General features: G+C 41.2%; 4 protein-coding genes and 1 non-coding gene across 21 annotated transcripts; 3 read left to right on the forward strand and 2 right to left on the reverse strand.

The window, feature by feature from the left end:
• Positions 1-253: 253 nt before the first annotated feature.
• Positions 254-2,564, forward strand: rpl39 (ribosomal protein L39). The gene is made up of 3 exons (XM_053428170.1): positions 254-369; positions 682-785; positions 2,376-2,564. Exons 1-3 carry the CDS (start codon positions 367-369, stop codon positions 2,422-2,424), a joined length of 156 nt encoding a protein of 51 aa, XP_053284145.1. The 5' UTR covers positions 254-366; the 3' UTR covers positions 2,425-2,564.
• Positions 1,730-1,860, forward strand: LOC128446581 (small nucleolar RNA SNORA69). Its single transcript, XR_008339631.1, has one exon. It is a non-coding gene; the product is annotated as a small nucleolar RNA SNORA69 (small nucleolar RNA).
• On the reverse strand, positions 1,909-4,730 carry sowahd (sosondowah ankyrin repeat domain family d). 2 transcript variants are annotated; one of them, XM_053428167.1, is made up of 2 exons: positions 4,503-4,730; positions 1,909-4,231 (listed from the first exon to the last, which is right to left on the reverse strand). In XM_053428167.1, the coding sequence occupies exon 2, from the start codon at positions 4,178-4,180 to the stop codon at positions 3,194-3,196; it is 987 nt and encodes a 328-aa protein (XP_053284142.1). In that variant the 5' UTR covers positions 4,181-4,231; positions 4,503-4,730; the 3' UTR covers positions 1,909-3,193. The 2 variants fall into 2 exon arrangements, with proteins under 2 accessions (XP_053284142.1, XP_053284141.1); XM_053428166.1 differs by having other exon boundaries at positions 1,909-4,296.
• Positions 4,731-4,818: 88 nt separating this feature from the next.
• pttg1 (PTTG1 regulator of sister chromatid separation, securin) lies at positions 4,819-10,276 on the reverse strand. 2 transcript variants are annotated; one of them, XM_053428168.1, is made up of 7 exons: positions 9,982-10,275; positions 7,193-7,311; positions 6,233-6,325; positions 5,951-6,090; positions 5,772-5,853; positions 5,325-5,486; positions 4,819-4,964 (listed from the first exon to the last, which is right to left on the reverse strand). In XM_053428168.1, the coding sequence occupies exons 2-7, from the start codon at positions 7,245-7,247 to the stop codon at positions 4,882-4,884; spliced, it is 615 nt and encodes a 204-aa protein (XP_053284143.1). In that variant the 5' UTR covers positions 7,248-7,311; positions 9,982-10,275; the 3' UTR covers positions 4,819-4,881. The 2 variants fall into 2 exon arrangements, with proteins under 2 accessions (XP_053284143.1, XP_053284144.1); XM_053428169.1 differs by lacking the exon at positions 7,193-7,311 and having other exon boundaries at positions 9,982-10,276.
• Positions 8,628-25,520, forward strand: septin6 (septin 6). Of its 15 annotated transcripts, none has more exons than XR_008339472.1 (12): positions 8,628-8,706; positions 10,549-10,663; positions 12,980-13,175; positions 14,376-14,562; positions 15,839-16,000; positions 16,967-17,063; positions 18,312-18,480; positions 18,898-19,030; positions 19,165-19,355; positions 20,420-20,473; positions 20,779-20,825; positions 24,209-25,520. XR_008339472.1 is itself a non-coding variant. In XM_053428165.1 (11 exons), the coding sequence occupies exons 1-10, from the start codon at positions 8,677-8,679 to the stop codon at positions 20,780-20,782; spliced, it is 1,284 nt and encodes a 427-aa protein (XP_053284140.1). In that variant the 5' UTR covers positions 8,628-8,676; the 3' UTR covers positions 20,783-20,825; positions 24,209-25,520. The 15 variants fall into 15 exon arrangements, 8 of the variants coding, with proteins under 8 accessions (XP_053284140.1, XP_053284137.1, XP_053284138.1 ...); XR_008339468.1 differs by lacking the exon at positions 24,209-25,520 and adding an exon at positions 21,927-23,152; XR_008339470.1 differs by lacking the exon at positions 24,209-25,520 and adding an exon at positions 21,932-23,152.
• Positions 25,521-25,917: the final 397 nt, after the last annotated feature.

The raw sequence follows: 25,917 nt of genomic DNA on the forward strand, positions 1-25,917 counted from the left end.
TTCTTTTTTAGCTGTGGTCTTAAACTTTTGATCAGCTGATGAACAGCCTACTTCAGTTAAATTGTTGTTTTCAATAAATTGCCTGCTCACAACTTTTGGTCTCTTGTTCCCATTTCTTCTTTTTGCATTTTGAAACTCTACTTAGAACCTTCCTAAGATTCAACAGTGCAAAATGCAAATTCATGCAATTTTTTAACTGGTCTTAAATTTTTTATCAGGAGTGTATGTGATGTGAAACGTCCCGCACGTGTCGCTGTCAGCAGACGGGTCAGCTTGTTCTCCGGACGCCTATTGGATAAAAGCGTGAACGTCACTTCCTTCTTTCTCTTCGTCCTCCGCCATAGTGGGGAAAGGATTGTGGACAAAATGGTAAACACGGAATCTTTAAACATCTTCATCTGTAACTGTTTTAAACCAGCAGTCATACTTTTAAAATTGAACACGTGTCTCAGTGGTTTCTTTAAAACCTTTATTTTTACTGTAAACATTCTGTACGAGCAGATTAAAGCTGTTAGCGATGCTAGCTGGCAGCCATGCTAGCCAGTAGCATCCTGCAGGGCTACACAGGCTAGGCACAGTTTTGCTGTGTGAGATCTGAACGTGTCAGTTCTCAGACAGATGGAGCTTTTGGACGAAGTTTAGTTTGTGTGTGTTAACGAAGCTTTTTCTGTTTGCTCCCAGTCGTCCCACAAGACGTTCAGGATCAAGCGCTTCCTCGCTAAGAAGCAGAAGCAGAACAGGCCGATTCCTCAGTGGATCAGAATGAAGACTGGCAACAAGATCAGGTGAGTTTCAGGGTCTGTGCGGAGCTCCAGATGAAAATAAGTTAGAAACATGAAACAGATTATTCATTGAACCAGGAGTCATGACCACATCAGTCCAGTTCGACCATCATCACTCTTATCCTTAACCTCACAGCGTGTCTCCCTCCACATGAGCCAGTTGTAGCATCACGCAGTCTCTACGTGTGGAAATGATATAGTATTTGAAACTGAGATTTTCCTCTTAATGATACGTTTTTAATTATCTTCTGGTTGCACATTGGTTTTCAGACTTTCATTAAATTGGTCTGAGGGACATTAGGTTATTACTCATTGATTTGTGGCAGGAAACACAAGAGTTAATGAAAAACAAAATGTATTTAAATCATGACTGGTATTTCATAACTGCATTGATTTGTAATTGATACACAGGCTCTTAAAGGGCAAGTCTTTAACCAATTATTACTTGTATGTCATTTAGCTGACTCCTTTTTTCCAAAACTACTTCTAATGAGCTGTAAATTTAATTGTATATTGATTTAAACTAGTCAGTAGCTATACAACACTTAATTTGTTCTGTTGTCTGATTTCTAGCTAAACTTGGGCAAAACAAACTGGTATTTTAAACCGAAGCAGTCTGATAAAACTACTCTGCAACACCTCCTTCCTGTATAATGCTTAAAGGGATAGTTCACCCAAAAATGCACATGTACTCTTATCTACTCACCACTTTTCCAATGGACTGACTTTTACATTTGCTCAATATTTTATTTCACAAATAGTTGCAACAGTAAAGTTTGAACATGCATTTCAAGAAGAAGAAATTTCGAAAGTTTTAGGGGATGTGGAGGTTATAGTTTGTACATTTAAAATTCACCTCAGTGCTGCATTACATCGCTAAGCTATCTACATTATTGCTAAGTGCTGATATGAATGTTTAATCCAGGGAAGAATAACTTGTATCATGTAAAGCAGGTCTGCAATTACAGCACTTGATTTCTTTAGAGTGCTGTCATTTATCCTGCTGATAGCAACTTCCTGCTGCAGAGCGCTCACTCCTCATCACTGTGTGTGCTGAGGAAGCTCTGTAGCTGCACATTAGGCTCTTAACTCTTTTCATTCACTAAATAATCACCAGGAGTCGGACTTCAGTGATTGAATATTTATTATATTGTGTGTCTCGTAGTCCTATCATCTGAAACTAGAGCAGCATCTGCATGTTACAACTGAACCCTTGAACCTGCCTTTTGATTTGCCTGATTCAAAATGTGTGTTGGTGCTGTTTGTGTAGTTGTTACTTCAGTCTTTACATGTAGGGGAATGATTCATTTGGGGTTTGTAGAAATTTTTATTTTGTAACTAATCTCAGAATTAACTGATACCACTTTTGATGAATATAAAATACCCAATTTAAAAAAAAATCAAATTCAGTGTTTGTCTTTGTCTCCATTAAGAAAGCATTGCCAGTTATTGATTTGCTAAGATTCAAAGATGAACAAATGGCTAGTATTAAATACCTGCACTATTGGTGTATGAATTTGAAGCCCTTTGTTATTTTGGTTGTTTTTCCTTTGAATGCTCTCCTGACACTTTGTTTAAATTTTTGAATTTCAGGTACAATTCCAAGAGGAGACACTGGAGGAGGACCAAGCTTGGCCTGTAAACACAAGGGTCCCTGGATCCCAGCGCCCCCCCTCCACCCCAACGTCTGCCAGGATCTCCAGCTGCTGTGCCTGACCGCAGGGAGGGAGCCATGTTATCTCGTCATGTTTGATAATAAAAGATCTGTGATCAAACTTGAAATGTCGCTGTTTTTGCCTTTTTCCCCCTCAAAGTGCAGCTCAACTGTTCCTTACTGAGGAGGGCGAGTGTTTTCTGAGGCAAACCACAGGGGCAGGGGAACTGCTGACACAGCTCTGCAGAAAGTACCGCTGTTCAAGAGGCTTAAAGTAGTAACAAGACAAACTATGAAGTGTTTACTTAAAGTACTCAAACTTGAGGAAAACGTGGCCACGTCAGCTCCTAGAAATGTTGAGACGGAACAAGATCAGCTGCAATAAGAAGTTTAGAAAGATTATACACTTTGATTATACACTTTTATTATAATCAGGTTCAGTAACTAATGAACAATTATGATATCAATGAAAAGCAGTATTCATACTGGGAGTAAACCAGTTAGTCCCATATTTAAAATACATGTATACTGGGTGACTCCTTTATAAATTATAGGCTTGATTTTATCTTTCAGTTAGAAGGTATTTGACAAGAAAATATCCCTTTTTTAATAAACTCCATCTTAGTTGATTAGTGTAATGAAACAACTTATAAGTGGAGAGGGAATTTCGGTCAACTGCAATGTCTTTGATCCAGGTTAAAAACCACAAGTGTATAAAATGTGAAATGACGCAGATATTTGGAGGGTTGTCTTAACTTCAGCTTTTGTTTCCTAAAAAAGAAAACGAGGGCAGCATTTTCTTAAAGGAGCCAAATCTCCAGCTGCCGCTTCTCTTAGTCCGGTCAAAGGAGTCTCCTTCACTCTGTCCGTCGTCCACCTCATCGCCACCCGGGGTCAAGGGCACGGAGCTCGCACTGTTGTTGATATTCCCGTTGACAGCCCCGAAGCTGTGCTCCTCGTCCCAGGTCCCCAGCAGCTCCTTCATCTCCAGCGGGGCGTCTCCCCTCAGATACTGCCAGGCTCTCCTCCCGTTATAATCCATGGCATCCACGTTGGCACTGAAAGCCCCCACCAGCAGTTTGACGACCATGTAGTGAGAGTGCATGCTGGCGACGTGCAGCGGGGTGAGCCCGCCGCTGCCCCGCACGTTCACGTCCACGCGGACCCCCGCAGTTTCCGCGTAGCGCAGAAGTTTGAGCAGAGTCTCGTCCTGGCCCCTCTTGGCCAGCCAGTGCAGCACCGAGTACCCGCTCACGAAGTCCCGCCTGGTCAGCAGGTTCGGCTCCTCGGAGATGAACTCCAGGATGGTGTCGTAGTTCCCCTCCACCGCAGACAGCATCCACGCGTGCTCCATAGGACACAGAGCCCAGTCTGCGTCCTCCGGCTCGGTGGACACGCTGTCTGTCTCGGTCTGGGAGGACAGTGCGCTGCTGAACCCGCTACTGAACAACTCTTTCAGGTACTTTTTACGCATGGCGGGTGTGAGCGACCCCCTCTCCGGAGCCTCTCTCGGCAGCGGACCTCCCGGCGCGCCGCCGACAGCTGCAGCTTTTTGCTGTCTCTGCAACCGCGACCTACGGTTCTGGAAAGACCCGGGCAGGACCTGCAGGCCATACCGCGACAGCCGCGCCACAACGGTGCCCTGTGTGGTCGAGCGGCCGCCGTGGGCGTCGGTATTGCTGCCGACAGCTGCTTCTGATCCAGTTGAGTCGCATCCAGCATCATCCGATCCGCTGCCGTTCATGCTGCTCGTCTGTCACTGCGCGATGATCAAGGCTACTTCCTTTTATTTAGACTACACCCCAGAGATATGAGTGTCAAATTATAAACTGATTCACTGCTCCCCGCTGGGGCCATTATCTGTGCCATGGGAGGAAGGAAGGTTGGTTTACAACATTAACGTCTGAAACATTTCATTATTGGATCTAAACGCAATCGTCTTACGAACAAGTTCCTCATTTTGTAGGCATGTTAATATATGTCCAGTATTTTAACTAATCCCGTTTAAATAACACTGACGGCTTTGTTTCACGTTTCAAAACTGCAGCCCCACCACTGTGACTCACCTGCTCTGTGTCCAAGGCGCAAACAGTCTCGTTAAAGAAGCCCTTACACTATAACAGGCATCACCTGATAAATTCATGAGCAAATCAATAAAGACAGGATGTTTGTTCTAACAAACACTGATCCACAGACTCGTTCAGTTTCTCTCTCAAGAGGAACTGAGCCAAAGTTCATTCTAATCTCGAGCAAAACCAATGGCAAGAATCCTTCACATGTGACCAGTGATGGACTCAGACAAGCAGGAAGTGAAACACTAAACATTTCCCTGCTACTTTCACCGCCCGTCACAAATTTAACTAGAGCGCAGACGAAGCCAGCAACAGATAAAACCACTTTATTTCAGATAAAAGAACAGTCACAACAAAGCACATTCATGAACAGTTAGTCAGTAACAGACTCTGGAGGAAGTTCAACAGACAGCTCTTCCAGTGTTTGAAGAAAGGCTTCCAGAGCCAGGCAGTCATCTGGAGAGGTAGAGATAGAGTGAAGTTAATGATACCTGTAGTTAATGATAATTGTAGTTTACAACCTGTGACCCACACTTAACCGCTGCCATTACAGTTACCAAACAGTAGGAACATAGTGTGAAGTTTTCTTTCAAAGTGTTGGTGTTTGTAAAAAAGAGAGATCACATGGAATAGTATATACACTCTATTAAATTTATACAACACAAGTTTGTCATTTTCCTAGTTTTGAGATAAAATACCAACAATGGGAAACAATTATGCTTTTCTGAGTCTTTGGCCATGTCTAACATTGAGATCCTACAATTAACATCACAAATGACTGAATAAAGGAGGTAAACTCCAATTGAACCGTTATACCTGAACGTGTTGGCATCTTCACAGGGGACATGTTTGGGAGAGGGTCCACATATTTCAGGGATTCCTTCCTCACATGCAGACATTGTGGGAAAAATGCTAGGCCAGGCAGAGCGAGGCCACTGAGGGGAACCAAATCTTCAGGTATGATGTTCTTCTCAAACTCTTAGAAGAAAAGAAAAGAATGAGGCTTTTACATTGAATCATTAACAGTTTTGTTATGTGCAAGCTCTTGGGTAGCAAACACAGATGAGTGTCACTGTTCCCCAGCCCAGAGATAATAACCCTGAAAGTAAAGCCAATGTGATGCAGCAATTGTATTTACAAATAAACCCCCCCACAGAAACACAACGTTCACCTGAAAGTGTAATTTGTTACAGTCTAAAAACTTATATTGCTGTAAAATGTGACGTTTGAAACAAAAAAGATATGTCACAGGGTTTCAGTTACCTAGTGGGTCATAAGGGAAGAAGTTCTCAATTTCTGGATATTCCTCCAAGTCGGTACCAGAAGCCTGCTTGACTTTAGTTTCCTATGGGGGAACACATTGGTAAATTTATAGCTTGAGGTTCATTGCTATTAGAGTCTTACATTAGTTAGAATATGACTCGACTATGAACTATTCCAACCTGAGGCTTCAGTTGTTGCTTCTCTTGGGGGTTGACGGCAGGGGTAGATATTTTCTTGTTGACGGCACCGAAGGCTTTTCGACCAGATGGCAGAGGCGTGTGGAAGGTTTTGGCAATCATAGAAGATTTCAGGAGTTTTTCTGCAGGAACAACAGGTTATAGTAATTTCTACACAGAAGAAAACTACAATTACAAGGCAGAAAATGTCTCCAAAATAAATTAATATATGGGCCAATATATAACATGCATCTCTACTTAATAACAAACATGGCATTTTCATACCTGGAGCAGACTGAAGTCGCTGTCGCATCTTAAGTGAGGGCGCATGGACACCTGCATTCTCCCGCTCTGCAAAAATTATGGTGTCCATTGTATCTGAAAACACAAGCAGATATTAATAACTGCACAACAATGTAAAACACGGTCACTATTGAAGAGACAGTTTTACATGCATCAGGAAAAAGCTCAGCTGTTACACTGAAGTTAGTGTAGCTTGGTCAGCTGGAGGGCGCCAGTGCAGGCTCATGGGACATTTCAGTGCTACTGGACCATTTCTATCATTTCAAGGCCAACTACATCAATTAAACTGGGAAATGAATTGGCAAAACAATCTTAGGTTGCTGAGCTTATTCTTGACTTTGGGACTTCACTGATCAAGACAGGTAGAGGTTAAGCTCCAATTTCAACCGGAGTTACTATTAATTAACCAAAAAAAAAAATCACTTTTATTACATACAACTGTGCCCGACAGAATAAACTAACAGCCAACCCAAGAAGAGTTATTCTAAGTGGTTGGATTTTTTCAAGAAACGGTCCCAGGATTGGGTTCGAAAAAAAAAAACAGCTAATCACTCACCAGGCAGTCCACTCGAACTGTAGGTGGCTAAAAGTGGTTAGCTTCTCACCTGCTGAAATACAGGCTTCTCTCCCTGTGTTCACCCCGTTGATACAGTTTTATTTCACTTTATTGTCCTGCTGCCTCCAGTGTTAGGGTTAAGGTAAAGAGACGTTTAATGTTATCATCTGTTTGTTTTTTTAAACTGCTCGGAAATGACCAGATTCAAGCTACAGTCGATTAGCTTAGAGTCAGTTTGATTCAAGCACAGTATCAGTTAGCTGGTTCACTGTAGCTAAGAGCTGGTTCACAGCAGCCACGTCGCGTCTTCGCAGTCAAACTAAGTGAAAGGAGCGAAAGTGCAGATGAACGCAGCAGTGACTTGGATTCACACGAGTAAACTTTACCTTCTCTGTGAGTCGCTGTTTGTTCCTTGCTGATGGACCAGAGGTTTGTTTTCATGTGACGCAGTGAATCAGGAAACCGCGGCTCGCTTTTAAATTCACTGCCTCCGTTCTATTGGTCGCTGAAACACATGTGACTCAAGTGGGCGTTTCAAAAACTATATTCCCTCTATTAAACAATCTTACAACTTACAAAGGTAAATACAAATGTTTCTATGTATAATCCTGCAGTTTATGGAGCATTACAGACATATCTACTTCACTAACAACATAAACAATATACAACCATAATGGAATTGTACAATATAGATTTCTTACCAATATAGAACAAGTCAAATATTAATCAACAATTTGCTAATGCAATGTACTGTTTTTCAAAGGCTTCAGACAGTCCACTGACAGTCTTTTTTTTTTACTTTGAGGATGAATTAAATTTCTTTTAAAAGATTTTTAAAAAGGTAGATTAGTTTAATTAATACAATATTTAGGACCATTTCATGTCCTTTTGTCTTCCTGAGATTATACAAAAATAACACTCTTCCTTGAAAATACATGAAACAAATTATTTGTTTCTGTAAAAACTGTTTAAGTTTTTTCCCGTAACCTTTGGTGAAATGAGGCGGTTTCCATTTGAGTAAAAGGGTTACTAAAAGGGAGTAAGAAGCTGTCACAGAGGCCTTGATGTTTCCTGCTTTTGATTATTTCATTGCAATTTTGATTTTATAAGGATATATTGGTTCAAGTTCTAAATTTTTATTTATGCTTGGGGCATCACTAAATTATTTCCACTGGGTGTAATATCTGTCAATGCTGCAGTGTCCCTCAATCTGTTTTGCTTCAGTACTTTGGAAATCATTTAATCACGTTGATGTCAATATAAACTCTCCCTGTCAACTCACCACTGTCACATATGTTCTATTTTCCACGATAAACACAAAACATATAGAAAAACATTTATTGAACATAAAAAATATGTGCAATGTGTGAATACGAGCAGTGAATAGTTTGCACATTAGCCTACTGCACAGACAGATGAATAAAGCACATGGTCTAAAATAGTGTAAAAACAAATCCCAACCAACTTCTGTCTGTGAAGAAGTTTAGATGAGATTGAATGTGATATCCATCTGACCCTAAACAACAACAACAACAACTTTCAGTTTGGCTTCTTGCTGCTGAATAATCATTAGTTCATTGACTGTGGTTCACAGGACGAGACCATCATGGCCTCCTGTGAGAGGGGAGGGGGGGGGGTTTAGTGGCCAGTGCTCGTGTAATCATGGTCATTTAAAATAACACGTACCGGAGAGAGTCTGATGTGGTTTTTAATTCAAATAGTACCTTTTAACAAAAAATGCCCATGTGCACGATGTCGTGTGAATATCTTAATAAATAGCGCGTAAAAGTAGCTGCGTGTGAGAGTGGTACATTCCAGTGGGCTCCTTCACTACGGAGCAGCACAGGGCTTCAGCTAAAGGCTAACGGCCATGGCGTCCACCGAGATAGCGAGACAAGCGGTGAGTAGCCTCATTTCCCGGGATGCCTCTGTCCCAGCCACGACACGTGAACTGGGATATTTAACCCGAGTTCAGCGTTGGTTCAAATATACAATTAAAATGTCGCGTTCCGGGCGGTTTTTATGCCCGTCGCCACCGGCTCGTTCCTGCCGCTATTCCTTTCCGAAATCCGGTGTAACGCAGCGATGCTAAACCCGCTGCAGTCACTGAATATCATCCAGAATATGATAGTTTATATATAAAGTATTCTATCATATTAGGTTTGCAAATGAATATCGCCGCTAGCCACTCGTAGCTTTGTATGTTAACATGTTTCTCCTCCACTCGTTTTCATGTCATCGCAAGCTACCGCCCGCAGATTTCCTGTGTGCGCACCGTGAGCTAAAATCGACCTTTTTTTTAAAAACGAAACGCTGTTTTCCGGGTCACGTATCGTAAACACACGGTTCAGTAGATGTGATAGATGCTCGCGGTTCATACGATGAGCTACAGCCCGTCGTTAGGCCCATTCATTCCGAACGCCCCCCCATTTCTGCACAGCTATCGTTTCCGTTATGTTGCTTCTCGTTGGTCCCGTTAACTTAAAAGTCGGGCGTTGTCTGATGTGTCCACAGTATGAAGACAAACAGCAGATCCTTGCAGGGATCTAGTGTTGAGGTGACTGATTTGTGTTGGGTTTGAGTTAAACAAAATGAGGCCATCACACCCAGAGAGAGAGAGAGAGCTCAGAATAACCAGGGTTTCTGCAATGTGATGTCCTCTTTGCGGTTCAATGAATCCAATAACCCACAGTGTGTAACTTGGCTGTTAGTGTCTCGGAAAGCAGGAATGGTTTCAGGAATGTTTCGCTTGCAGCTGAAAACTAAAACCCTTGTTTGTCAAGTCGCATCTCCCGTCCCCCACTCCACCTCACCCCCCTAGTTTACCAAACACCAACCCTCAGCTGTTTAAACCCCAATTTCAACTATCCAAATAATCCCCAACTGTTTACTACCATCTGCTTGTCTGACTCCCAGACACATTTTCTTCTTCTTCTTCTTCCTCCTCCTTCAATGCCTCACCGCAGACCAAAGCAACACAGTGTTATGTTGATCCACATAATGGCCGGTTTGTCGTTTTGAGGTCTCTTGCTTTTGCCATATAATCTAAATTCTTTGCTTTCCTGCACCTCACAACGGGGACGCAGGCTGCAGAAATCGGATCCACAGATATGAAGAGGCTCACTGCCAGCATTACGCCCACACACGCATGTAACAAACGGGGTTTTACACTCACCGGTGTTAAATGTCACTCCAGTCCAGAGAGAGGCTGCGTACAAACAGTGCAATAGTAGAGTGAATTGTAGAGCAATGGGCCAAAAATAGGTAGTCGCGGGTTCAAGTCAAAGTGAAAACACAGGAATGGGGGCACAGGGCAGACGGTTGTGCAAGTTTATCCTATTTAGTCCTTTTTCTTTGTCGTACTTATTGTCAAAACTCTCAGCTATCAAACTAAATATATATTCTCACAGCTCTTTGTTGTTTTTACAATGATCCAGACGTGAACAGCAACACCATTCCATATATGTACATGGTTTCTAACTGTCTCGACTGCAGCTCAGGAAACAGGAAGTGAGTTAGAGTGCACCTGAAGTCACTTCCACCACATCTAACAATGCCTGGTGTGGTGGAAATAGTTTCTAGTCATTTGGTAACGTGAAGAACAAGAATCATCAAGGATTCGAGGACATCCTGTGCACGGTTGAAGCTTTGAGAGGATGCTTTCTCAACAGGGCACGGTACGGCAGAAGGTGTTACAGAAATTGGTACCAGATGTTAGATGTTGTTCCTCTTTGTTTTTCAGGGTGAAGGTGCTCGTGCCGTCCCTCTGGCAGGCCATGTCGGCTTTGACAGCATGCCCGACCAGCTGGTCAACAAGTCTGTCAACCACGGATTCTGCTTCAACATCCTCTGTGTTGGTGAGTGTATCATGCGTGAAATGCTCTCACTCTCTCCCCCGGGGCTAAATGACGACTTATTTGCTTCAATGAAAGTTGGGCACTCCCACAAAATACATGGCAGTTTCCTCTGTATTAGAGCTGCTCAGTCTCCTCAGGGCAGGTTACCATGATGAGTAAGATGCTCTGGGTTCAGATGGGAAATGACAAACAGAAACGTCTGCAGGCTTTTATTTAATTATAGTAGGATATTAGTCATCAGCACACTACTGGTAGCAGCCTTATCTATTCGTTTATGTATCATTTCATGCAGGATACAAATGTTTTGAAGGATTTTATGGACAGTGATAAATGTTTGCTGGCACATTTGGTTATATATATTGATAAAACAAATGACTTGCCAGTTTACAGTTCCCAAATAAACTAGAAGTGCAGTCCAATAAAACAGTCCCATAGGTCCAATAAAGTAGAGCTTTGTGGAGGATGTAATGTTCGGTTGAGTTAAAAGCTGTTGATGTCGTATCGATTACACTTTCAGAGGCTATAGCTTCTGGTTCAGTTTGAATACATTGTGTTGAATCAGACCCATTTCCAATCTTTTGTCTAATGTGGTGAGCCGGTGATTTTCTCGATTGGCTGATGAACAATTTGGGCCGGTGGCTCGATTTGAACAAAAGAGAGAACATCAGAGAGAGACTGATGTGGCTGTGTTGTAATGATCCACTCAGTGTAGCAGCACTGTGCAGCCCACTCTGCTCACTTCCATCACACATGTCTCTCTCTGGCTACATCCTCTTCAGTCCTGCAGCTCTGCCCACACACTTATGTTTACGTGTTGTTTTCTTTATCATTGTCTTAACACCGAGGCAGTTATAGCCGTTAACTATTGTTGACTTGTTATACGTGAATGAAAGGAAGCTCAGTCAAATTTTTGCTAACAGGAACTTGTTGTATAGGTTTTATGCTCTGGTTTAATCAGAAATATACAGATGCACATTTAAAATAGTTATGTCTGTGTGATTAAGCTACAATCCAGTGTTTAGGTCTGTATTTACTGCTGCAGAGGACAGATTGAATTGTGCGATTTTTGGAGCAGATTTAGTTCCGCCTTCTTCTTTTCTATTTGCATTCTACCACTATCTACTTTCTATCTGACTACCCGGATCACAGTATAGATTTCTTGCTTTCTCTGTATCTTAAGACCTTTGTTATTTATGTTTTGTGACACGTTAGAGGTCTAGTAACATTAACACAATCAGTGTCTCCATTCTGAGATTTTGGTCGGAAATGCCTGGCGGCCATTTTTAGTGGCATGGTTTTGATTCTTCTCCAAGTAGAAAACCTCTCTGCTGCTTTGTGGAAAGACTGAGTCCATTTATATTTGTGTAGGAGTGAAAAGTGGAAAGAAAAAAACAGTTCTTTTAATACATAGTCACCACATTATTGTGCCTTTCAATCTGAGTTCCTCTAAATTCAGGACAAACATTGGTACTTTACATAGGGAATACAATTGAAGTTTAGATGATGCAGGAGACTTGCAGCCGCTTATGCTGTAAACAAACTATCTTATGCTGTTGTGCTTGTGTGACTCATAAATATATTTCTGACTGTCATACGCACATTACTTGTTTTTTTCTAATTTGGTTGTGGTCTTAAATTAGAGAGTGAATTAAATCTCACTACTAGGGTTGTTCCACTGGGTCAAAAACTTGACATTTCCAGACTTTTTGCTCATTGTATTTCAGAGGATTTGCATGGAAATGTTGCCTAAGAGAATAACTCGTGTTGTCATTTGCAATGTGAGCCTGAAGCTACTCCAAATGAGATACAGAGTTCCCTTTTAAGCATGAGTGACTTCTCCACAGTGACTTTAACTGAGCGTAGAAACAGAAAATGAGACCCTCGCTGCATCATTTACTTTAAACTCTGAAGGAACGATTGGAAATTTGGAACACAGCAAGATAACCTGCAAAAACAGGCTAACATGCTGTGAGTGTAGGTCAGGCTGGGATGAATAAAAATAGCTTTTCATACAGAGGGAGCTCTGTATCTGAGTCATATGACAGGGGAATTGATGTCAGAGTACATCAGCAGATACTTTTTGTGGATTTACACAAATAAAACAACTGATATATTTGAAGCTTCTTAAAAAAGTTGCACTGAATCTATACTCTTTCTGGAGTGCCATTGGTGAGAAAATAAATCATGGCTGACCTAAAAAAAAGAGGTCAATATGACAATTTTTTCTTGTAATTTTAAGAAAAGCAATCTATGACACAAGCACGAGATCAGGATTTGTTGGATTCTGTTAACATGATGCGTTTTCCATCTTTCTAGGGGAGACAGGTCTGGGGAAGTCCACCCTGATGGACACGTTGTTCAACACCAAGTTTGAGGGCGAGCCCACTCAGCACAACCAGCCGGGAGTCACGCTCAAGTCCAACACCTACGAACTCCAGGAGAGCAACGTGCGCCTCAAGCTCACTGTTGTCAACACTGTAGGCTTCGGAGACCAGATCAATAAAGAACAAAGGTAAGACCTGAACAAATTTTTCCAAAGTTCAATGGATTTAAAGGTCTAATCTCAGCAAAACTGGTTTCTTTATTATTAATCTTTGTGAACAGTATCACAGCTTGTAGTCAGAAATCCACAGATAAAAGTGGACTCATGGCTCCTGACGTACAATGAGAGCAGAGAGTCTTATCAGGTCTCATGTTTCATTAAGTCGTGATCTCAAACATTCCCCTTAGGACGTGAAATCTAGTCCTCATCTTATAGTATTAACTTAAAAAACATAAATCAGATATTGATGTTTTTTCATGGCTGTAATTTCATATCCCAGCACTGGGGTTTGTCCTGGTGTGAAAGACATTGCTGCTGCTGTAGACTTCCGTCAGATTTTGTTACCAAGTTTGTTCTCCACAATGTCATTCCAAGCTCTGCTCCTCGGGTGAGTTTAGCGAGAGAAGGATATCATGTGAACTTCCTCAGTAGGTTTTCTGTAATGGGAGAGCTGCGGTTGTTTCCAGGTTTCTTACTCCATTCGTTAGGAAATTCCCTCTCACAAAGGAAATAACTTGAACTTTAATAACTGTCCCCGTTTGGGATTGAAGGGTGGATACTTTCTCCAACTTGTCCTTAATTCGAGGGGTCATATATATTTTTTTTCAGTAAGAGTACTTATTTGCTTATGCAAATTTAGCATAACAACAAGTAGAACATTAAAAATGATCTATCATCTGTAACATGCAGGGGTTGGAAATGGCCTCAATTGCTGTGCAAAAGCAAATAATTTATGCTGGACCCATATCTACCATGAATTGTTTAATTTCAATGAACACCTAATTTGTCTTATCATGGATGAACATAAATAACTAACCCTAAAACCAAAGTGGTTTCATGACATTTGTCAAATGTAGGACTTCATGAGGATTGTCGTTTGCGTCATTTAAGAATTTAAAAGAAGCAACAATGCATTAACAGATATAGCTGCCTCCAAAGAATGAGCAGACACAGTACTGCCTTTTTTCATTTAGATTTGATCAAAAGAAATCTGCAGAGATCAACTGTTAACAATGCACAATGTGTCCCTTTATGTTGTTTGTGACAAACTAGCTGTGATGCTTTGCTTAGATGCAAATGACTTCATAAAAATAGAAGCAGAACCAGACTTGTTAATATGCTTAACTAATGCTTAGACCTTCTATGTTTCTGTCTTCCCCTTTCTGACAGCTACAAGTCCATTGTGGAGTTTATTGATGCCCAGTTTGAGGCATATCTGCAGGAAGAACTGAAAATCAAGCGCACGCTACACAGCTACCACGACACCCGCATCCACGCATGTCTGTACTTCATCGCTCCCACGGGACACTCGCTCAAATCTCTCGACTTGGTGACCATGAAGAAACTCGATAGCAAGGTGAGATTCACTTCACTTCATCGAATTATTCCCATCAGCAGAAATTGTATGTTATTGACGTGGAAGCTGCCTAGAGGATAATTTATTTAGAGATGAAGCACTTTCAATTGTGCAGGATTTATAAATTGATGTTTTGAATGAGTTACTACTAAACAAAATGATGTTTTAAAATTGTTCCAATATCAAAAAATATGGACAGATTTGTTCTAGCCTGTCATAGATGTACTGTAGGTAAATCCTTTGGCACTGCATTCCTGTTCGAAGCGTTTTCTCTCTCTGCTCTGTTCATGGGTCATAAACCTTTCCAGGGCATCTGCCTGCATGTGATTTGGCAGATGTGTTACTGCGTCGGTGTAGGTCAGCTGTGAAATGTAGTCGGCTCAGTGGCTGCTTCCTGTTTTTTTTTTTTTGTGGAAGCCCTTCCACAGTAGCTGATTTGCATGGACCTCTTGGCTTTTATACAAAGACCCAGCTCAGTGTTTGCCAGAGCAGCTGAACCCTTCAGCAAGCACTCGCTAACCGTGTGATCCAGAGAAGAAGCCCCCTCTGTGTTTACACACTCACCTCGTGGGGGGGGTTCAAACAATCCTCCCTGAGCAAGCTCCTCACTAGACCAAGGGATACAGTCCCGTATTTTGGTTCACATGACCCTCAGCAATGCTTCCTGTCAATTAAAGGGGTCCACACTTAGGATAAATAATTGGGGATTGTGTCAGTGCCATGATTCTGCCAAAAATAATTGTGTGAGATTGTCTTGTTTTTCAGCCACATGTTAAGTTTATATATGATAATGACCCTGCCTGACCCTTTTCCCTCCCTTTCTATCGCTGTGGATGTTTTTTTTAATCTGTTTGGATTATACAGATAACGTGGATGCTTTCGAAATAGTTTGGGTCGGACTCTTGATGCTGTATTTCGAGAATGTTAAGTAATGTAGAGCAGAAGATGGAAGCCTTCTGTTCCCTTTGTTGCCTGCACAGTTTTTAAACTGTGCTTAAGATTGTGTAACTGTATTTAGAGGAAATAATGGTTTATGATTTTCTGTGACTCAACCTCAGTGTGGTTCATATTAGTGCTACTTCTTCTAACAGAACAGAAAAGATTTGTTTTTAAAAATACATCAGCTCTTTTCTAATTTTAGACGACTGAAATGGGAGTGAGGAAATGTTGCCACAGAGAGGAGTTGATCTATTTTAAGCTGTTTATTTGAAAGTGCTGTCTACACCGTGTCATTGTGTTATCCCACATTGTATCAGTCATCTTTTTTCCACTGCAGGTCAACATAATCCCAATCATCGCCAAGTCAGACGCCATCTCCAAGAGCGAGCTGGCCAAGTTCAAAATCAAAATCACCAGCGAGCTGGTCAGCAACGGAGTGCAGATCTACCAGTTCCCCACTGACGATGAGTCTGTGGCAGAGATCAACTCCACCATGAACGTAAGACTTCTATCCACATTACACGCATTTAATCAGAATATAGAAGGGCTGCCCCCTGACGACTGAGATTCTTTATGTGGAGCATTTTTTGGTGAGTCAGTGTAGTGTGTTCTTCGGGGGACATTTCGGTTCTCAGAAGTAGCTGCAGAGTGACCACTCTTTACATTCATGCTACTCTCTGAGTCAAATCATTCCACTACCTCCACCCACCTTATCCGCATGGTGGAGATGTCTGTTACACGAACGTGAAGCGGTGGAGTCTGAGAGAGATGGAGACAGCTTCCATGTTTAGCGCCGCCTTCTGCTTAGAAGTGGTGAATTCACAGTTCACTGAAACTTGATATGTGATAACAGTAGCTAGCACAAATAATCTCAGAAGTATAAATTGGCTAGCTTAATACATTATGTGAATGTTACTGTGCTGTGAACATTCCACTGAACCTGGTTCAAAAAGATTTGTCTCGACCAGCAAAAACTGATTGAAACATTCTTAAGACTCAATCTAAATTTTTCCATCTTTAGTCAAAACACGAGTCATGCTAAATTCTTTGTCATTATGTTTGAAGTGAATTCTGTAATGAGTTACAGGCATAAATAACATGGTGTGTAGAGACAGGACTGGCATCGTCTTTGTCTGCTCACATTGTCAGGAAGCACATTCACAATCAGTCAGCTCAGTCGGCAGGAAGTCCGCGGTGTGGGAAAGGTCCTGTGTCCCCTGACAGATGAGCCAGGACTCACTTGGCTCTTCATGACCTGTCCTTTGTGAAAATGCCTTCACTCTCCCCAAGTGTTTGTGTTCGACTGTTGACCCTCGGCTCTTGTTGTGCAGTCTGACCTCGTTCTACTTTTTCTTGTCAGAGCTGTTTCTCACTATATATGAAATGCACACGTGTTGGGTATACACAGTGGTTCGTGGAGTGAATTTGAGGTGAACCCACAGAGCTTTTTCTTTCTGCTCTACAGAGCCATTTGCCGTTTGCAGTCGTGGGGAGCACAGAGGAAGTGAAGATCGGGAACAAGATGGTGAAGGCCCGGCAGTACCCATGGGGGACAGTGCAGGGTAAGTCAGGGTCACGTTACAGGATATGAGAGTGTGCTCTCTCTCATCAGAGCTGCTCCCTCCCCTAATATTTCTCCTTGGCTCCGACAGCTGCTGCAAACTAGTTGATAACCAGTTACATAAGCTCATTTAACTGGAGCACTCTCTCTGCCATTTTAATGCATGTGAGAGATCTGGCAGGTCTTAGCCCTGAGCTCCTGCAGATTTAGATTTTTTATTTGTCACTCATGACCTTATAGTTGGTCTCTTATAGTTTTACTTGATCTGTCCGTAATGGAGTGTGTGTAAGATATTGCAAATAGACAAGAGCGCTGGTATATGAGATGTGAGAATAATGACATTGATCTTCTCTTAATCATTTAGATGCTTTGTGTTGATGTGTGTGTTGGTGTTTGTAATGCTATGCAGCACAAGGAACATAAATACATATTAAATCTATTTTGCAGATTGTTTTCTTGAGTTATCACTTAGTCGATTGGTCTATAAATGCCCACAAAGTAGTTCAATGTTCATATAAAATCCCCCAAAGTTCCTTGTGACATATTGAAATGTAAAAATTGATAAAGATGTAAAACACAAAAAGAAGGTGAAATGGTAACCACGGTGTAAATATACTGCATTTATTTTCTGTGCTTGGGCTGCTGCAATACCTGAAATTCCACATCCAATGATCAGTGTAGCAATCGTAGCCCTTTTATACTGAACTCAAGAGGGAAACAGGACTATGATTTCTACTGTATTTACCCCCCGGCACCCCTAAAGGTCCAAGTCAGCACTTAAACCTCACAATTATTGTTTCATTTGAAATTCATTGTGCTAGATTACAGTCAAAACACTGAAAAACACATCACTGTCCTAATGCTGCCTAATGCCTTATGAACTAGACCGTGTAGTGTTTGTGTCTGGAGGCTTTATCTGACATCGGGTCCATTTAACACACACTGACTCTGCATGCATGTGTACTTGCATTATGTCATAAACTGTTTGTGTGGGAACATGGTGCTGAGCTCAGTCTAATATCAAAACAAATAGAGAAGCCACACTGCTGTTTTACTGGTGCTGCTGGTACGAATGTACTTGTGAATAATGGTACATTAAATGATCAGTTGTGACACAATGTAAACGTTCATAGAAGCTAGTGTTGCTAGTTCTGATTCTGCTGCTGTATATTTAACCCATACTGATTAGGATACCTTCAAATGTGCTGGCTCAAACATGACATCTGTCACTTTGATGTCTCCATTACAGTGGAAAATGAGAATCACTGTGACTTCGTCAAACTGCGAGAAATGCTGATCAGAGTGAACATGGAGGACCTGCGAGAGCAGACTCACACACGCCACTATGAGCTGTACCGCCGCTGCAAACTGGAGGAGATGGGATTTAAGGACACAGACCCCGACTGCAAGCCCTTCAGGTGGATTCCTTTCTTCTTTTATCGTCTTGCTTTCTACCTACATCTGCTTTTTACCCTGCATTGCAGAAGGATATTTTGGGTGTACAGAATAACAATGTATGGGTGTTATTTCACCATACTTGGTGGGAATATGATTTGATGATGATGATCTTTGAAGCTGATGATCAAAAGTCGAGGTCAACAAAGATTTGGTGGGGTAAACACGTTTTCCTAACAACTTGAAGCTTATATCGATCAGAAAGTGATTCCACATCATATGATAAATGACATCATGAAGAAATCACAAAATAATTCAGAAATATTTACATGCATTGTTCAAAAATATTTTTTTCAAGGTTTATGCATCGTTTAGAAATATAGAAACAAACTCAAGCTTATCTAACCCTAACCCCTTTTTTCCCCCCTTTCTTCTGCCAGTCTGCAGGAAACGTATGAAGCTAAGAGGAACGAGTTCATGGGTGAGCTGCAGAAGAAAGAAGAGGAAATGAGGCAAATGTTTGTTCAAAGAGTCAAAGAGAAGGAGGCCGAGCTTAAAGAAGCAGAGAAAGAGGTATCGTTGGTTCACATGGTCTCCTCATATCCTGATACACCGTTTACTCAATAAGGTTATAAATCCTTTTTGGGGGTTTCTACTTCTGTCTTGATTATTACAACTGTTCTGTTTCCTCTGCCTCTGCCACGTAGCTGCACGAGAAGTTCGACCGTCTGAAGAAGCTCCACCAGGACGAGAAGAAGAAAGTGGAGGATAAGAGGAAGTCCCTGGACGACGAACTCAATACGTTCAAACAGAAAAAGACTGCAGCAGAGCTCTTGCTGAATCAAGCTCAGCAGGCAGGGGGCTCCACCACACTCAAGAGGGAAAAAGAGAGGAAAAAGTAAGTATTGTTCTCTTCCCCCGTGTCTTTTGTCCTTACACCACAGGTACAGGAGACCACTTACTGCTTGAATGAGAGTTGGAAAAACATACTGTGAGCCTGGCTAGAACGAGGCTCTACATAATTCACAAGCATTTCAGGATGTTGATATTATGCCAAATTGTTTTTGAGCACAGTTCAGAGAGTGGCCTTTTTAAGGTTTTATCTTTGGCTTCAGTACATGGATATAGATTGTTTCTATGCCATTGGGGTCAATGTGTTGTTTATGATACTTGGTTTCTTGCCAGCAACATATGCAAACTCCTGAAGCTTTTAATTTATGCACACTTGAAACAGATATTAGGTCATTCTTCTCTTGGCCACCTTTTTGTTTCTGTCACCACTCCTCAATAAACCAGCTGAGATTAATGTTATTGCATGCATTAAGCCCCCGCTTGAGATTGATTCCCTCCGTATATTAGCAGAGAACATTGTTCCACACTAAGAGAGCTGACCAGAAGATCATCCATCAGCAATGAGGAAAATCTAGAGGAGCAGAGAGGGGGAGTGTGGGTATTATCATAAATAGCTGAGCAGTAGCCAACTGTCAGCAGAGTGAGTGAATTCCAGCCTGAAATCATCACTCTGCAATCATACGCTGCTGATGGCTTAAGCAAAGCAGATCATGACACTAATACCCCCCACAGATTTGTGTAAACAACATTATTACAACTCTTAATAATTACAAAAAGAGCTGATAAATGATTTTCATATTCTCAGATCACAGCTGGGAATTGCTTATTTCGTGCTGCCAATCACTTCCATTGTTGTCTAAATGACCAATACACTGGTGTTGATGTATCTATATATTCTCTCCATTTGTAGGTATTTCTGACACTGATCCTGTTCTCTCCAAAAGTTGATGTAAATAGGTTTTAAAGAAATCATGACTGTACAGGAGGGTGTGTGTGTCCGTGTGCGTGTTTGTGTGTGAGAAGCCAAATGTGTTCAGGTATGCTCGCAATGTGCTGCTGATATTGTCGGCCCCTTCATGTTGGTAACAAACTCCTGGTTGTGTGTTCAAGCTGATGTGACTCCGTGCCTGTTAGAAAAAGGAAGACGACACTTGCACTGAGAAGGTTCTTGTTGCTTTTTATTTTCTTTCCTGTCACTTTATTTTCCTCACTGCCACTTCTCCTCTGCCTGGACACTTTCTCTTCCAACGAGCCAGCTGTGCAACTTTTGCTTTGTCTGCGGGTCACTGATTAAAACCGACGATAGAGGTTTTGCACAAATGTGAAATGAATAATGATAATGTGTTAACCTTCGGGTTAAAGTCTGTGTTTTCTTCAGTTCCCATGAGACACAGTCATTGATCACTGCTTGTTGTTGTGACTCCTGTGAGTGCATGTGTCACCTATGTTGCCTCCATAATGTTTTCCAGTTAACTCCTCCCACACTCGCTGCATGCTGCATGAGGCACCTTTTCTGGTAAGACTCCCTTCTTCAGTTACACCTCCAAAAAATGGTGTTTAAAATAATAATGAAGAATCATCAATTGGTGAGACAGAAGAGATCACAAGATTAATACATTTTTAGAGCAAACAAATTATGACATCAATTTATTGAAACTAATCGGCCTGGAAACAAGTACCTTTCTGGATTCCTGAATTCGATAAAAAAATTTACCACAGATAAATCAGTCTTTGTCAGCTGCTAAAAATATAATCTGAATTCACATGCATTTAATTTGTTTTAATGTGGTACAGATTGAGACATGGGTGCGATGTTTCAGCCGAGCTACAGTGTTTCAGATGTTTAGCATCTGTGTGGATCCAATCCTTGAGCTAGCAGTGTTTACCATCCCTGTGCCAGCCTTTAAATCAACCACTTTATAAGATCCCCAAACAGCCATTCGATGCACTGCCCCATCTGCCTCCCTGAATCCACAACAGTCTTCCTTTTGTAGCTCTCCCAAGTCCTACCCCACTTGTTCCTGCCCGTGCACAAAGAGCCTTTCAGGGCCGGACTGAGACTAACAGGTCACACCAGAGCAGCAAACAGCCCCGAGGCTCCATCTCTGTTTATAGAGATGACATGTTTTGTTGATCTCGCAGCCATATGACAACCCCCCTCTATACCGCTCCCTCTTGAGTGGATATAAAGGCGAAATCCACAGAGGGAGATGTTGTTGAGACTCAACCACTGGGGAGGGTAGAAGTGAAGGAAGACATCTGTCTCGCAATCTGTAAACTCCTCAAGACTGTTTGAACAGATGAGAACAAGCTGCTGTTCGGAGACACTGAGCCGTGGGGACGACAATCAGACTCACTGTTTAAAACTCCGAGGCAGGAAATAACCTCTCAAAAAGAATAAAAAAACAGTGTTAGTCAGATTGAGAGAAATAGCTCACTCTTCCTGTAGCCTCAACTCTGTCCACTCAAACCCGCTGAGCTGCCTTGAAAGCACCATTTCCTCTAAACACCATCCGCTCACTAATGTCGATGTGATGTCACCGATGTGAAACAGTGTGTGTCGTGTTGATATTCTAACTCCGAGAAAGCAATAACCGCCCTTCTCTCTCATTTCCAGCGTAGGACCCCTGTAGAAAAAGTGCTCCCTTGTGGCCGTCCTGCTGTGAATGAGTTTCCACCCCATCCTCCTTTACCATACCCCCTCCCCAGCCTCACCCACCCCCCAGTAACTCATCCCTCCACGCGCCTCCCTCCACTGCTCTGTGGAGGACGCTCGCCATTGCTAACAGTCTGACATCACTTGTTTTTGCAGAATGATGCTTGTCTGTTATTTGGTTCGTATAAGCTTTTTACACACGTCGACACATTCCATATTCGTTTTATATTCAGTGATTCTTTGCATGACGGAGTGAGCTTGTTTTAATATTAACATACATGACTTCTGTTGTGATGGGCAGAAATGTAGTGAGGCTGAAGGGAAACAGGCATCAGACACGGGGACAGGGACAAATGGTTAAGACGATTAACAACTGAGTTGATAAATTAATGTTATATAAACCTGTTTCATCTTCAGCTTAGTGATTCTTGATTATATAAATCTGAAACAGTAAAAACATTTAGTTAGTTAATAACTAATTAATAATGACTCATTGTCTGTGGTTGAGTAGTCCATCATGTGCCTATCATGTGCCTAAACAATCTGATCCATCAAATTTAGATTTTTGTGTTGCACTTGGTTGTATAGAAGCATTTACTTAAAAAAAGTAAAGTTTTTAAAAAACTTTTTTAAAAGGGAAAAACCCTCCAAACCTCAGAGAGCCACATATGAGGGATCCCTCTCCCAGGACGGAGAGAAGTGCAGTATTTACAACATTGATGTTGTCAATGTTTAAAGTATTTATACATAAGAAATGCCTAATAGAGCTTCAGAGAGCAACAATGTGCATTTGCAGATCTATTTTTCTATTTTGGTAAGCGTCCCTTTGCTGATGCTGTTTTACTTCAGCCTGATGCACTAGTAAACGTGAGCCTCATCTCTTTGCCACTTCTCCTATACCTCATTCATTGTCATGTGCTATGTGCATATTTGTATTAGCTTTCACATTTGCACTTTTATTTTAACACACAAATGTGATAATTTCTTTGAGTATATATAAATATATATATATTAATGTTGTCAGTGCAACTGTAACTTTCTTTTTTATTTTAGTTATTATGAAGGCACATTTAAAAAGTCATTCATCTTGTCGTCCATTGTCCTGCAGGGACCAATGTTATTTGTATCAGTGTTGCGCATTAAAAACAAATTTCTTAAAAGAAAATAAAGGCAAATTTTTCACCAAATGTTAAAGCTGTGACCAGAGTCATTGTGTTTCACACATGTCGCTGTAAATTAGAAGATTATCTGAACCTCAGTGGGTAACGTGTGTACACAGTGAATGAATGATGATGCCTCTAAGCCCGTACATACATTTTTCCCTCACATCTTTGATTAACAACTCAAAATCAAATTGTTTTTGTTGCTCCTCATCGCAACGAATTTAAAATCTTCAGGTATGTTTATTTCTTTTCCGTTCAGGTCATCTCTTTGATTTTTCGCTACCTCAGGGTTCATTGCTGCTTTTATTGTGTGGTGAAAATAAGAGGATTATCTTGAATTGACGCCACCACTGCATTACAAACACTTTGATTTCCATGTGATCTGAGAGGAGACCCTTTCCTTCCTGCTAACCCTCAGCTCACTGTGTGTGGTGTCGCTTTCCTTTGCAGTAATCCCTGGCTCTGCACTGAGTAGGTGCTCAACCTTCGAGCTTTGCTTGGGGAACCAGCCTTTGTCAGTTCTGAGCACCTCAAATGTGACCAGAGGCTTTTTGGACTCCGTCCTTCAGGGTTTTCTTAATCATTATCTGCTCTTGCTTTAAGATGGGTTCATGTGTATTTGTGTTTCACTGCTACTCTAACTTCACCTCAGGCCATCTGAACCTTGCTTTATTGCTTCTATGTGTGAGTGCGTGTCCTGTTTTTTGCTGAGACTAACACCCTTTTCCACTTGGGTTGTGATTGAGATTACGTGCACACTTGTTTGATTGTAGTATTTGGAAAGCACATTGATTTTGGCTTACGCACGGATCACATTCAAGTAGATACTCGTGTGGAATTGGCGCACAAAAATGTATTCACTGCTTTAAAAAATAGTCTGTGGGCACAATATTCTCTTGTTATTCACATTTCGTGTTGTTAAATGACAAATCACAGGCACTTTACTGCCTGATTGTGTATTTATGATCACCTTTGTCCTTCCTGATATCTAATGCACTTTTAAAGCTTTGACCCTCACGTTTTTGTCCTGCTTTGCCCACCTCTCCTAACTGCCGGCTTTCTTTCTCTTTGTCTCTTCAGCTTCTTTTAATCTGTCTTGGCCACCTGAAGAGGGGATTGCAGCTTCGGCCAGAACTAAGCACCCTTTACCTCTTCCAGTTTTCTCTCGCTGTATCAACCTTTTGTATTTTCTCCGCCATCCCATCTGTTTTTGTTAAATATGGCCTTATGTGGACTCTCATGGTATTTCTGACCACCCAATGAAGATCTAGACTGAGGCATTTAGGGAACCGGGCACAATTTAGTTAAAATCTGCTATGTCTTAATGTAAATAAAGCAACTCTTGTAGTTCAAAGAAGTCACCAGTAGGGGATTTACACATTTACAGGACTGGAGGACTTGAAGAAAAATTGCATTAACCGACACCGAGCACTCATCTTCGTAGGATTCTTCAATAAAAAGTTAATATTAGAGTTTAACGCACACTGAAAACAGAAAATGTCTTTGCCAACTTAAAACGTGCTTCAGTTGTTAACACATCAATTTAAATTATTTCAAATTTAAGTTATGGATTGTGTTATCAATGTGTTTTTTAAGTTGGTAAACAATTGCGATTTGTTAATATGGGCTATACAAATAAAATTTGATTGATTATAATGTACAGAATAATGAGACGTGTTGTTTTCTCTCACCCAGTCTGGTTAAAAATTCAAATCTCCTGCTTCCAGGATTTCTGAAAATGGAAAATTAAACACCAGTGTTAAATTACAGTCATAATCATGCTAATGCCAAAACAATATTTGTACCTAGCACTTCATTTTAAGGTGCCCATGTTTACATGTCACTGTTGAATACCATGGAGGTCACATGTCATGGCCTTTAATTACACACTGTGCTTTAATATTCACAGGCCTATCCTATAGTTTGCATGCATCTTTTGATTCGGTTACTGCTGTGATCTTTTACCTGCTTGTTTTTATCCCCTAATAACTCAAGTTTTGCAGTTTACTGCAACTTCATTGTTGTTTTTTAAAACGGTGCAAATGATTAATGTATATTTTATCAGCTCCCATTTTGCCAAATATTAGAATAAGATGAAGTTAAACTGAATCCCAGATAGAATCGAGTATTAAAAAAATACTCCTGCATTTATATAATTTATAAGGATATATTTTGTGTATTGAAGTGGAGACTTGTTGTTTATTACCTATGACCTTTGGACGTGTCTCTGAGTGTAAAGTAACATGTTGGTGTCAGACATTGCCATACATTTTTCTAGTATCAGTCATCACCTCTTGTATTCAGAAAATCTCCCATACGACAAATTATTCAATATCTTACCTGAGTTTGATTCCAGTGATGTAAATTTTCAATAAAAAAAATATGATCCAAACATGTGAAGCTCTTGTCTTTTGTTCAGTGTTGTAAGACCCTGTTTAGATCGTTTATAACGTTTTGGGACATTAGCACTGTTGCTTTAATGGGTTGTGAAACTCAACCTCAAGTGAATATTATGTGCGGTCAGAACTCTGAATACTGTAAAAGAGAGAATTGGGTGAAGTGTTTAAGTCCACAAAACACTTTGAGTTCCAGTAAACAGTAAACGTTGCAGCCAAATCCAATACAATTGAAGTAGTGGTGACCACATCTTCAAACCTGAAAAACTGAAAACGCCTCCATGTTGCTTCTGTGGTGTCATCCAAGTGTCCGTTAGACCCGACATTCAAATTAGACTCAAAATGGAGTCATTCACACCATGTTGTTAGCCAAACATCCGCTGTGATCCACAC

Source organism: Pleuronectes platessa, chromosome 8 (assembly GCF_947347685.1).
Source record: "Pleuronectes platessa chromosome 8, fPlePla1.1, whole genome shotgun sequence".
NCBI classification, from domain to species: domain Eukaryota; kingdom Metazoa; phylum Chordata; class Actinopteri; order Pleuronectiformes; family Pleuronectidae; genus Pleuronectes; species Pleuronectes platessa.